The sequence below is a fragment of the Bos mutus genome, chromosome 21 (assembly GCF_027580195.1).
Source record: "Bos mutus isolate GX-2022 chromosome 21, NWIPB_WYAK_1.1, whole genome shotgun sequence".
Classification (NCBI taxonomy): Eukaryota; Metazoa; Chordata; class Mammalia; order Artiodactyla; family Bovidae; genus Bos; species Bos mutus.
The window spans coordinates 16,406,612-16,418,634 of NC_091637.1; the positions used below are offsets into that span (position 1 = coordinate 16,406,612).

A 12,023-nucleotide genomic window follows, 5' to 3' on the forward strand; every position below is an offset into this window, starting at 1 on the left:
CTCATGGGCATTTACATGGTCTTAGGGAAAAATCTGACTCGGGGCTGAAACTTTGCTTATCCAATTACAGCACAAGGGATCTCTCCCTCTCACACTCAGCCAAAAGCATAGATTGTCTATAAACCAGTGTGAACAGTATGGATAATGCAGAAATGTAGTGTCAGAGTGCAGAGCTGCACGATATGGGCCGTTGTGCCTGAGAGTCAGCTGGTTAGAGTTATACAGGGCACCTAGTTGACAAGGGCAGAGAGAACCAGAATCCAGAGAGGATCTACCCATCTACTAAGGTCCACACTAATCCACAGGTAGTTGGTTGTCCGCCGGCCCTGTAGGGTGAGGAGTTTAACATGAAAACTGGAGTATGTGTGCTGTTGAGAGAAGTCTCTTAGACCGTTCTTCCCCCTTTGTTTCTTCAAAGAGAATTTAAACTGTGTCTTGAGGAGACTTCCCTGGTGGTTCAGTGATTAAGAATCTGCCTTGCAATGCATGGGACACGGGTTCTATCCCTGGTTGAGGAACTAAGATCCCACAGGCTACAGGGCAACTAAGCCTCAACTACGGAGCCTTTCTGCTGTAACAATTGATCCGAAGTCCTCCTGCTGCTGCTGTTGCTAAGTCACTTCAGTCGTGTCCCACTCTGGGTGACCCCATAGATGTCAGCCCACCAGGCTCCCCGGGCCCTGGGATTCTCCAGGCAAGAACACTGGAGTGGGTTGCCATTTCCTTCTCCAATGCATGAAAGTGAAAAAGTGAAAGTGAAGTGGCTCAGTCGTCTCCGACTCTTAGCGACCCCATGGACTGCAGCCCACCAGGCTCCTCCATCCATGGGATTCTCCAGGCAAGAGTACCGGAGTGGGGTGCCATTGCCTTCTCCAAAGTGCCACTACTAAGACTTTACTTCGCCAAATAAATAAATGTAAGTCACTTTAGTTGTATCCCGATCTTTGCTGCTGCTGCTGCTGCTAAGTTGCTTCAGTCGTGTCCAACTCTCCGAGAACCCATGGACTGCAGCCTACCAGGCTCCTCTGTCCATGGGATTTTCCAGGCAAGAGTGCTGGAGTGGGTTGCCATTGCCTTCTCCAATCCTACTCTTTGCAACCTTATGAACTATAGCCCTCCAGGCTTCTCTGTCCATGGAATTCTCCAGGCAAAAGTATTGGAGTGGGTTTCCACGCCCTTCTCAAGGGGATCTTCCCAACCCAGGGATTGAACCTGTGTCTCTTCCATCTCCTGCATTGGCAGGCAGGTTCTTTACCACTAGTGCCACCTGGGAAGCCAAATGAATAAATAAATAGGTAATGTAAAAAAAAAGACCGTATCTTGAGAAAATGAAGAAACCATACATCAATCAGAGGGGTCTTATCCTCCCGTAAGACTCTCAGGCAGAGTCATTCAACTAACAACATGTACACCCTTGCTATATATCCGTTTTAAATATAGCAAGTGTGTCCACTGAATAACTCCATTATACAGCGATATTGTAGAGCACAGGGAGCTCTGCTCAGTGTGATGTGGCAGCCTGGATGGGCGGGGAGTTTGGGGGAGAGTGGATATGTATGGCTGAGTCCCTTTGCTATGTACCTATAACCATCACAACATTGGTAACATTGGTAACTTTCTATACTCCAATGTAAAAACTTAAAGAAACTGCAGTTGTGGTGTGGAAGAGGGGAAAGGCACTGTAAGATCTTACTATTACAGCTCCCTGAAGGACGTAAGGAAGCCCCATCCTCACCTCCCTGCTGGGTGGACTTCCAACCTCTGTCTGGGTATTTTTGGTGCCAGGATGCTCGTCACCACATAAGAGTCCAGTCTCTTGTTGGGTGGCTTGACTCCAAGGAATTCCTTTCCCAGATGGAGCCAGCCCCTTGACTATGTAAACTGGCTTCCAGTCTCTTTCAGGAAAACACACAACACATCTGTTACACACGACAGCCTTCCCGACATGATGTCTCTCACTCGGGGTCCTTTCCTTTCCATTTGGATTGAGTCTTATAGTTTGCTCAAATGACCATACCCCAAGTCCACTGAGATTCCAGAAAGAGGAATGGAAATCTGGTGAATCTCTCTTCCCTTCTTCTCTCTCCTCCACACTCAATTATCCTTTTTCTGAACTATTTGAGAATAAGTTATAGACATTCACAATTGTGGATTTCCTAAAAACAAGAATATTCACTTACCTAAGCACAGCTTATCAAAATCCAACAATATGCATTTACATAATACTATGTGTGGGTGCATGCCCAGTCTCTCAGTTGTGCCCCACTCTTTGCAATCCCATGGACTATAGCCCACCAAGCTCCTCTGTCCATGCAATTTTCCCATCAAGAATACTGGAATGGGTTGCTTTCTCCTTCCCCAGGGATGCTTCTCCAGGGGATCTTCCCCACCAGGGATCAAACCCAGGTCTCCTGCACTGCAGGTGAATTCTTTACCACTGAACCACCTGGGAACAAACTATGTAATTAAGTGTGCTAGTTGCTCAGTCTTTGTGACCTCATGGGCTCCCAACAGGCTCTTCTGTCCATGAGATTCTCCAGAAAGCAATACGGGAGTGGGTAGCCATTCCTTTCTCCAGGGCATCTTTCTGACCCAGAATTGAACCCAGGTCTCCTGCATTGCAGGTGGATTCTTTACCATTGAGCCAGCAGGAAAGCTGCTGCTGCTGCTGCTAAGTCGCTTCAGTCATGTCCGACTCTGTGTGACCCCATAGACGGCAACCCACTAGGCTCCTCTGTCCCTGGGATTCTCCAGGCAAGAATACTGGAGTGGGTTGCCATTTCCTTCTTCAATGCATGAAAGTGAAAAGTGAAAGTGAAATCGCTCAGTCGTGCCTGACTCTTAGCGACCCCATGGACTGCAGCCCACCAGGCTCCTCCGTCCATGGGATTTTCCAGGCAAGAGTACTGGAGTGAGTTGCTGTTGCCTTCTCTGCAGCAGGAAAGCAGCACTGGGTTAATCTAAACACCTTATTCAGACTTTACCAACTGCTTCACTAATGCCTTATGCAGGGAAAGAAAAAAAATAATTTTGGTCCAGGGACTAAATTCTCACTATATATTGTACTTACATGCCATATCTTTTTAAAAAAAATTATTGAAGTACAGTTGCTTTGCTATTGTGTTGTATTGTGTTTGTTTCTGCTGTTCAGTAATATGAATCGGCTATTGTTGTTCAGTTGCTCAGTCCCATCCAACTCTTTGCAAACCCATGGACTGCAGCATACCAGGCTTCCCTGTCCTTCACCATCTCCCAGAGCTTGCTCAAACTCATGTCCATCAAGTCGGTGATGCCATCCAACCATCTCATCCTCTGTCGTCCCCTTCTCCTCCCGCCTTCAATCTTTCCCAGAACCTGGGTCTTTTTCAATGAGTCAGTTCTTCGCATCAAGTGGCCAAAGTATTGGAGTTTTAGCTCCAGCATCAGTTCTTCCAATGAATATTCAGAACTGATTTCCTTTAGGATGGTTTGATTGGATCTCCTTGCTGTCCAAGGGACTTTCAAGAGCCTTCTGCAACACCACAGTTCAAAAGCATCAATTCTTCGGTGCTCAGCTTTCTTTATAGTCCAACTCTCACATCCATACATGACTACTGGAAAAACCATAGCTTTAAGTAGATGGACCTTTGTTGACAAAGTAATGTCTCTGCTTTTACGTATGCTGTGTCTGTTGATCATAGCTTTCCTTCCAAGGAGCAAGCGTCTTTTAATTTAATGGCTGCAGTCACCATCTGCAGTGATTTTGGAGCCCAAGAAAGTAAAGTCTATCACTGTTTCCATTGTTTCCCCATCTATTTGCCATGAAGTGATGGGACTGGATGCCATGATCTCAGTTTTTTGAATATTGAATATTGAGTTTTATTCTGCTACATGTATACATATATCCCTGTGTCATGTCTTTTTGGTCTTTGTTAGCTGAATTCCTTGGTCTTTTTTTTTTTTTTTTTTGGCCTTTTACTACTTTCACATTTTTGAAAAGTGTGAATCAGATATTTACAGCATATCCCTCATCTTTGGTTTGCTGATTTTCCTCGTGGTTACGTTCAGGTTATGCATTTTGGTTCAGGAATATCATAGTACGGATACTCAAGTGATGCTGTGTCTTTCTCAGAACATCTTGTCTTCTGTTGTTGACCCTGGTCACTTGATTAAGCTGATATCTGCCACTGGATACCAGTTTCTACACTGGAAAATTAATATCATCCTTTTATGATTAATTAGTATTTTGTGGGAGGGGAAGATCTCTTAGAGGAGGATATGGCAACTCACACCACTATTCATGGACAGAGAAGCCTGGTGGGCTATAGTCCACAGGGTTGCCAAGAGTCTGAAATGACTAAGAGGAATTAGCACGCACGCACAGTGGGACATCCTCAGGGGGGTGTGGCCAGGAGAGCCTTTGATTGATGTTGCCTTTTCCCATTGGTTTCAGAGTCTAACAGCCGCAGGGCAGTGAACAGAAGCTACGTCCCCGGTTTGCTCAGGCTGCATCAGGATTGGCACAGCCACGACACGGCCAATTCCTTCGTTCCGATCCGCCGGGCGCTTCTGCTCTGCCTCAAGCATATTGCCAAGCTCCGATCGGGCAGGGAGGCCTTCCTGGCAGCTCAGGGCATGGAGATCCTTTTCAGCACCATACAGGTAACCTGCATGGGGACTGCCTCTGTAGTTGGATGGCATGTGAAGGAAGTCATTTAGGACTCACCCTTCACAGAGCTGGGAAATCTCAGTATGTTTCTTGCTTCTTGCTCTGGGCAGATGTTCTGGACTCAAATCCTCGTTCCTTCACTCACTCATGTATTGATTGACTCACTTATTAATTGGGTACACCTGGGTCAGGAAGACCCCCTGGAAGAGGGTGTGGCAACCCACTCCAGTGTTCTTGCCTGGAGAATCCCATGGACAGAGGAGCCCGACAGGCTACAGTCCATAGGATCACACAGAACTGGACACGACTGAAGTGACTGAGCAGGCACGCACGCACAGTGTGTACACACTGAGCGGAGCCGGGATCGAGAGCGTTGCTTTTTTGTTGCTGGGGTACAGTTGCTTTACAGTGTTATTTTCTGCTGTACGACAGTGAATCAGCTATATGTGTACATGTGTCCCCTTCCTCCTGAGCCTCCCTCTCATCCCCACATTCCATTCATCTAGATTATTACAGAGCACCGAGGCAAGCTCCCTGTGCTATTCAGCAGATTCCCTCTAGCAATCTAGAGGGATTTTTTTACACATGGCAGAGCACATGCTTCAATCCCAATCTCCCGATTCATCCCCATCCCGTGTCTGCACGTCCGCTCTCTACATCTGCTTCTCTATTCCTGCCCTGCAAATAGGTTCATCCATACCATTTTTCTAGATTCCACATACATGTGTTAGTGCTGATTTTAAAGCTAGAGAACCTGGCTTCAGATCTCAGATCTGGCGCCTACTGCTGTGCAGTGACTCCATCTCTCTGGGTTTCAACCTTCTTCTTAAAAAAAAAAAAAAAAAAAGACGAAAGTGATAAAATCTAGGTTTTCTACGTGGCCTGGATAAGTTAACATAGACACATCTCGTTTAGCAGGGTACTGCCATGACTTCACTGCTTTATGAGGGCGAGTGTTTATTGGAATAGCGAGTAGTTATTGGGACCTCACGGTGAATGTGATAGACAAGATCCCTGACCTTTTGGGGGCAAATGTTCCAACAGAGAGTCACACATTAAGGAAGCAAATGATTCAGTCTGGAATATAATTTCATATTGCTCTGTGGGATCAATAGAGGAAGGGCACGGGTCCACAGTGACTCCTGCATGGGCAGAGAGAAGGTCTTCTCTTAGAGACATCAGGTCTTTGAGTGGGTGACACCTAAGCTGAGACCTGAATTATTGAGGGAGCCGGTCATGCCAAGTTTAGGAGGAAGGACATCCCAAGCAAAGGGAGTAGCACCTACGAAAGCTGTCACTGATCTCTGCCCCAGTGGAATATGTGTCTAGGGTTTCCTGGATTTCAACCAAATAACACATTCCTTAGTTTCACTTGATTAGGGCTAATGTAAGCACCATCGTGGGCTTCCCTGGTGACTCAGATGGTAAAGAATCTATCTGCCTGAAATGCAGGAGACCTGAGTTTGATCCCTAGGTCGGAAACAGCCCCTTGAGAAGAGACTTTCAACCCACTCCAATATTCTTGCCTGGAGAAACCCATGGACAGAGGACCTTGGTGACCTGCAGTCCATGGGGTCGCAAAGAGTCGGATAGGATTGAGTGACTAACACACACACTCAGGCACCATCTTGCAAGGCTGCCTATACGTTCTCCATGAATAATGTGAGTGTCTCCCAGGTACCCGTCATCTGTTCACCCACCCTCTGTTGGGGCCAAAGCAGCTGTGTTTCACACACATTATGTTCTTTTCTGTCTTCTTATTTGGACTTCCCTGGCGACTCAGTGGTAAAGAGTCTGCCTGCCAATGCAGGAGAAATGGGGTTCAATCCCTGTATCTGGACGATTCCCTGGAGTAGGAAATGACAACCTGCTCCAGTATTTTTGCCTGGGCAATTCTATGGGCAGAGGAGTCTGGCAGGCCACACTCCATGGTGTCACAAAAGAGTCTGACATGACTTAGCGACTAAACAATGCTTGAAAAGTGAAAATGAAAGTCGCTCAGTGGTGTCAAACTCTTTGCAGTCCATGGAATTGCTCTAGGCCAGAACACTGGAGTGGGTAGCTGTTCCCTTCTCCAGGGGATCTTCCCAACCCAGGGATCAAACCTGGGCCTCCCGCATTGCAGGCAGATTCTTTACCAGCTGAGCCACCAGGGAACCCCACAAATACTGGAATGAGTAGCCTATCCCTTCTCCAGTGGATCTTCCCAACCCAGGAATCAAACCCAGGTTCTCCTGTGTTGCAGGCAGATTCTTTACCAGCTAAGCTACCAGGGAAGCCCAAACAATGCTTAATATCTTCATATTAGTCTCTGTACTCCCTTCATCTGTCTCATTGCTTCTCTCTGGACACCTTCCAATTTCTCTCCACCTGAGTACATCTGGGGTAATGAAGCAGTCAACCAGAGTGCCGTTTTCCAATCATGCTATCTGTAGACTCTAACCATTTTAAAAAAGCTTTTCCCCTCTAAACAATAACATAATATTGCACTGCAAGCCAATATCTAATTTTTTTGTCTGCTATCACCTCTGGGTTTCTCTCCATCATTACAGTTTTCAGAGTTTCTCGGTCATGAAATAGCTACCTTTTCCATTCTGTCCCTCTGGATGAGGAAATGCTCTGAATTTTTCCAAGTTGCACCATACTTTGTAAGCTTGTGTTCCCCAAATCTCAAATTTCTCCCAGCCCTGTGAAACTGCCCCCTGCTATGCTGATCTTTCACAGCCCCCTACTCTGGCTCGTGTGCTGCAGCCAGCTCCTCTGCCCCTGCCCTCTGCATTTTTGACTGTTTCTCAGATCTGTGTTTTTTTTTTTTTTAAAAAAAAAACAAAACAAAAGAGCAGAAAAGACAGAAGATGTTGATCCCAGAGGTACAGGTCTTTGACACAGAGAGGGTGGAGAAGATTCGAAGTGAAGCCCAGACATAAAAGCAGCTGTGAGCCTAGAAGCAGGCTTCTAGAAGCAGTTCCTCAGCAGGTCGATAAAGACCTCAACTGCTCAATTAAGCAAATTTACAGTGAGCTCCCAGCCTCCAATTACTGTTGGGACTGAAGCAGGATGTGAGAGAGGCAGACTCTGCATTTGGTGGCCAGGTTTCTCTTGCCTGCAGGCCTCCCAGCACCTGGACTCCGGGCTCTGAGCACAGATGCTGTTGCAGCTGTGCTGCAGGTGGGGCTTCACATCTATCCTCTCCCCTCTCCTGCCAGAGACGGCACGGGAGCTGCAGGACGGCCAACCTGGGAACCTTGGATCTGGGGATGTCATTCTGGCCACTATTGCATATTATGCTGCTGCTGCTGCTGCAGCTAATGGTAATAACACTGAAAATGCAGGAGAAGAAGAGGAAGAAGAAGAAAATGAAGGAAGAGATGGAAGAGGTGGGAGGCGGGGGTCACGGAGGAAATTTGTATTGAATGCTTACTATAGCCCAAGACTGGCATAGCAGCTTATGCAGACTTTCTGATTTCAATATTTTTAAAGGATTTGGTGGCTCAGATAGTACAGAATCTGTCTGCAATGTGGGAGACCCGCGTTCGATCCCTGGGTCGGGAAGATCCCCCGGAGAAAGGAACATTAACCCACTCCGGTATTCTTGCCTGGAGAATTCCATGGACAGAGGAGCCTGATGGGCTGCAGTACATGGGATCATAAAGACTTGGACATGACTGAGCGACTAACACTATCTACCTAAAGGATTTGAAACTGATGATCTTTTTTAAATTGGCTTATAATTGCTGTACAATGTTGTGTTAGTTTTCCCCTCTCTCTTGAGCCTCCCTCCCACCCTTCCCATCCCACCCCCTAAGTCATCACAGAGACTGAGATGAGCTCCTTGTGCTACACATTAACTTCCCACTAGCTATCTGTTTTGTGCATGTTAGTGTATATATCATGGTCTTACTTAAGAGTCCAAGCTTCTGTCCAATGCACCAGAATTGAGTGCATTGGACAGAAGCACTCAGTTCTCAAAATGAGTGTGATCAAAGCTGCTACATGGTGGCAAGGTCCCTATCCTCAGAGTTTCTGATTCAGTAGGTCTGCGATGGAGCCTAGAATTTGTGTTTTTAACAAGTTCCTAAGTGATGCTGCTGCTTCTGGACTGGGGATCACACTTGGAGAACCGCTGTCCTGTACCATTTTTATTGGTGTTTGTGGTGTCATTACAAGTCTACTAGGCGTGAAAGCGACTGAGAAAGAACTGTTTTTGAGTCCTTCCCACAGCTCCTGCTCATCGTAGTGTTCTTCACTTTGCTGCTGAGGTCGCTGCTTGCCGTGTTTCTCTCTCAATAACCCCACCTCTTTGTTTCTTGGGTCCTGCATCCTTGCACAGATTCTCTGAGCATCCTTTAAATGTTCAGAGGATCACATTGTCCATAATGCAGTGAGGTTGTGTGTAACATACTGGGATCTTGCTGGAGCTCTGCATGAGGAAGGACAAAGAATCCTGACAGTTTGCATGTAAGGTTAAAAAAGAACCCCCGCTAGGATGCCCTGAAATAATTTGAGATAGTTACCAATTTTGAGAAATGGGTAATTGCAGATGGAATAAACTTGTATGAGATAATCAGATAAAGGGGCCATTCAGTCTCTGGAGCCAGAACAGCTTCTGAGACCTAAAACTTTGCTACGAATGGTTGTTTGGAAGCTTAATTATGTGTCATAATCACCCAGAGCGCTCATTTATATGCAGATAACTGGACTCCACTCCCAGAGTTTCTCATCATTAGATCTGAGCTAAGGTACAAGATTCTGCATTTCTCATAAGTATTCAGGGGATGTTAATGTTGCTGATCTGGAACCCTCACTTTGAGAACCACAAGAGTAAGCCATGATAGTCTTTTTAAAAGTTGCAGCACTACCTACAATAGCCAGGACATGGAAGCAACCTAAATGTCCATCAAGAGGGAAATGGATAAAGAAGATGTGGTGCATGTTTACAATGGAATATTGTTGTTGTTGTTCAGTTGCCAAGTCATGTCCGACTGTTTGCTACTCCCTGGACTGCAGCATGCCACACCTCCCTGTCCCTCACCATCTCCTGGAGATTTCCCAAGTTCATGTTCATTGCATAGGTGATGCCATCCAGCTATCTCATCCTCTGAGCCTCTCTTCTCCTTCTGCCCTCAATCTTTCATAGCATCAGGGACTTTTCCAATGAATCGTCTGTTCGCATCAGATGAACAGAGGAGCCTAGTGGGTTACAGTCCATGAGATTGCAAAGAGTCAGACACAACTGAAGGGACTTAATGCTCACGCCCACATGGTAGAGACGATTATTTGCAAAGCAGATTTCAACTTGTCAAGGATCATGCTGGCTGCCACTGGAGAGGAGTATCCCAGGGCATGAGAGGAGGAGGAGTTAGCAGGGCAAGGGGAGAAGTCAGACCATGAGAGTTGAGGCAGGAGATGCTGATGGCTTTGGCTGGTGAGAAGCACTTGTCACTCAGTCTGCTTGTAACCCCATGAACTATAGCCCACCAGGCTCCTCTGTCCATGGGATTTCCAACAGGAAAGAATACTGGAGTGGGTTGCCATCTCCTTCTCCAGGGGATCTTCCCAACCCAGGGATGGAACCTGCATCTCCTGCATTGCAGGCAGATTCCTTACCACTGAGCCACCGTGGAAGCCCAGTGAGAAGCAGATCTGGAGCTTAAACCCAGGACTGTTTCTTCCTTGAGCACCTCTTCCACTAGAACATCTCATTTTGTTATTGCAAGAATTGTTTCTAGGACTCCGCCGTGAGTTAGCCGTGGTCTCCTAAGATCTTTTCAGATTCTTATGAGATTTTATGATCCTAATGATGCCTCCTGGCATCCTCCTAGCTCACTTACTGAGTGTTTACTATTAGGCACTCATCTTACATATAACTCATTTAATTCAGACACAGTCTATGAGAGAGGTTCTGATAGCATCTCTTCTTTACAGATAAGGAAGTTGAAAAGAGAGGTATAGTAACTCACCAGGGTTCTGAGTTGTACAGTTAGTCCTCGTCAGCCCAGGATTTGTTTTTTTTTTTCAACATTAAACTTTTTATTTTATATTAGGGTATAGTCAGTTAACAATGTTGTGGTAGTTTTAGGTGAATAGCAAAGGGACTCAGCCATACATATATAGTATCCATTCTCCCCCAAATTCCTGTTCCATCCAGGTTGTCACATAACACTGAGCAGAGTTCCCTGTTCTCTGCAGTAGGTTATCCATTTTGAATATAGCAGTGTACATGGTCTTTCCAAACTCTCTAACTATCCCTTCTCCCCCGGCCACTGTAAGTTCATTCTCCAAGTCTGTGAGTCTCTCTCTGTTTGGTAAATAAGTTCATTTGCATCATTTCTTTTTAGATTCCACATTTAAGGGATGTCATACAATATTTCTCCTTCTCTGTCTGACTTACTTCACTCAGTATGGCACTCTCTAGGTCCATCCATGTGGCTGTAAGTGGCATCATTTCATTCTTTTTATGGCTGAGAAGTGCTCCACTGTGTACACGCACCACAGCTTCTTATCCCTTCCTCTGTCGATGGACATTTAGGTTGCCTCCATGTCTTGGCTGTTGTAAACAGTGCTGCAGTGAACATCGGGGTGCAGTCAAGGACTTGGATTCAGATGGCCTTGCTCTGATCTGAGCTGTGTGCTATCCTCTATTTCACTTACGTATTATGAAAGTAGGATATTTATCACCCCGCAGCTGACTCAGTGATATTAAATGTGAGTTGAATATTTTAAGCAGTCTTGTATTTCATCGTCTTTTTCAAGTAGCAGGTGGATGACTCAGAGTTACAGGAAGAGTGTGCCTATAGATGTCACCTTTGCCACAATTCTGAGATATTTGTCCACAGAGATCCGATATCTTGGACTCTTATCATTTGATGTTACACAACACAAGTGGCTACCCTGCATTTGCAGGAGCCGGAGGGTATATGCCTGCTTAAATTTTGTGTCCTGAGCCCCTTCTTGCCTCACCTGGGTCTTGGTCATGATGCATTAATACTAGGAAAATGTTGGTGAAAGATCTAGGCATTTCTGTTACAATACCTTGGACTCAAGGATTATCTTTGTTCTTTTAAATTAATTTTTATTGGAATATGGTTGCATTTGGAGTAGGAAATGGCAACCCACTCCAGGGTTCTTGCCCAGAAAACACCATGGATGGAGGAGCCTGGCTGGTTACAGTCCATGAGGTCACAAAGAGTTGGACATGACTGAGCACACGTGCGCATAGTTCCTTTACAATCGTGTGTTCCTTTCGGCTGTACAGGAAAGTGAGTCAGCCACACACACACACACACGTCCCTTCTTTTCTGGTTTCCTTCTCATTTAGGTCACCTGGAGCACTGAGCAGCGCTTCCTTAGCTTCACAGTAGGTTCTCATTAGTGG

General features: G+C 46.0%; 1 protein-coding gene across 3 annotated transcripts in view; it reads left to right on the forward strand.

Annotated features, from left to right (window-relative positions):
- Positions 1-12,023, forward strand: part of AGBL1 (AGBL carboxypeptidase 1) — a 926,786-nt gene that overhangs the window by 154,886 nt on the left and 759,877 nt on the right. For all 3 annotated transcript variants that reach the window (XM_070358226.1, XM_070358228.1, XM_070358227.1), the window contains exon 7: positions 4,433-4,641. In XM_070358226.1, coding sequence (XP_070214327.1) covers positions 4,433-4,641 — 209 coding nt within the window. The remainder of the gene's footprint in view (positions 1-4,432; positions 4,642-12,023) is intronic.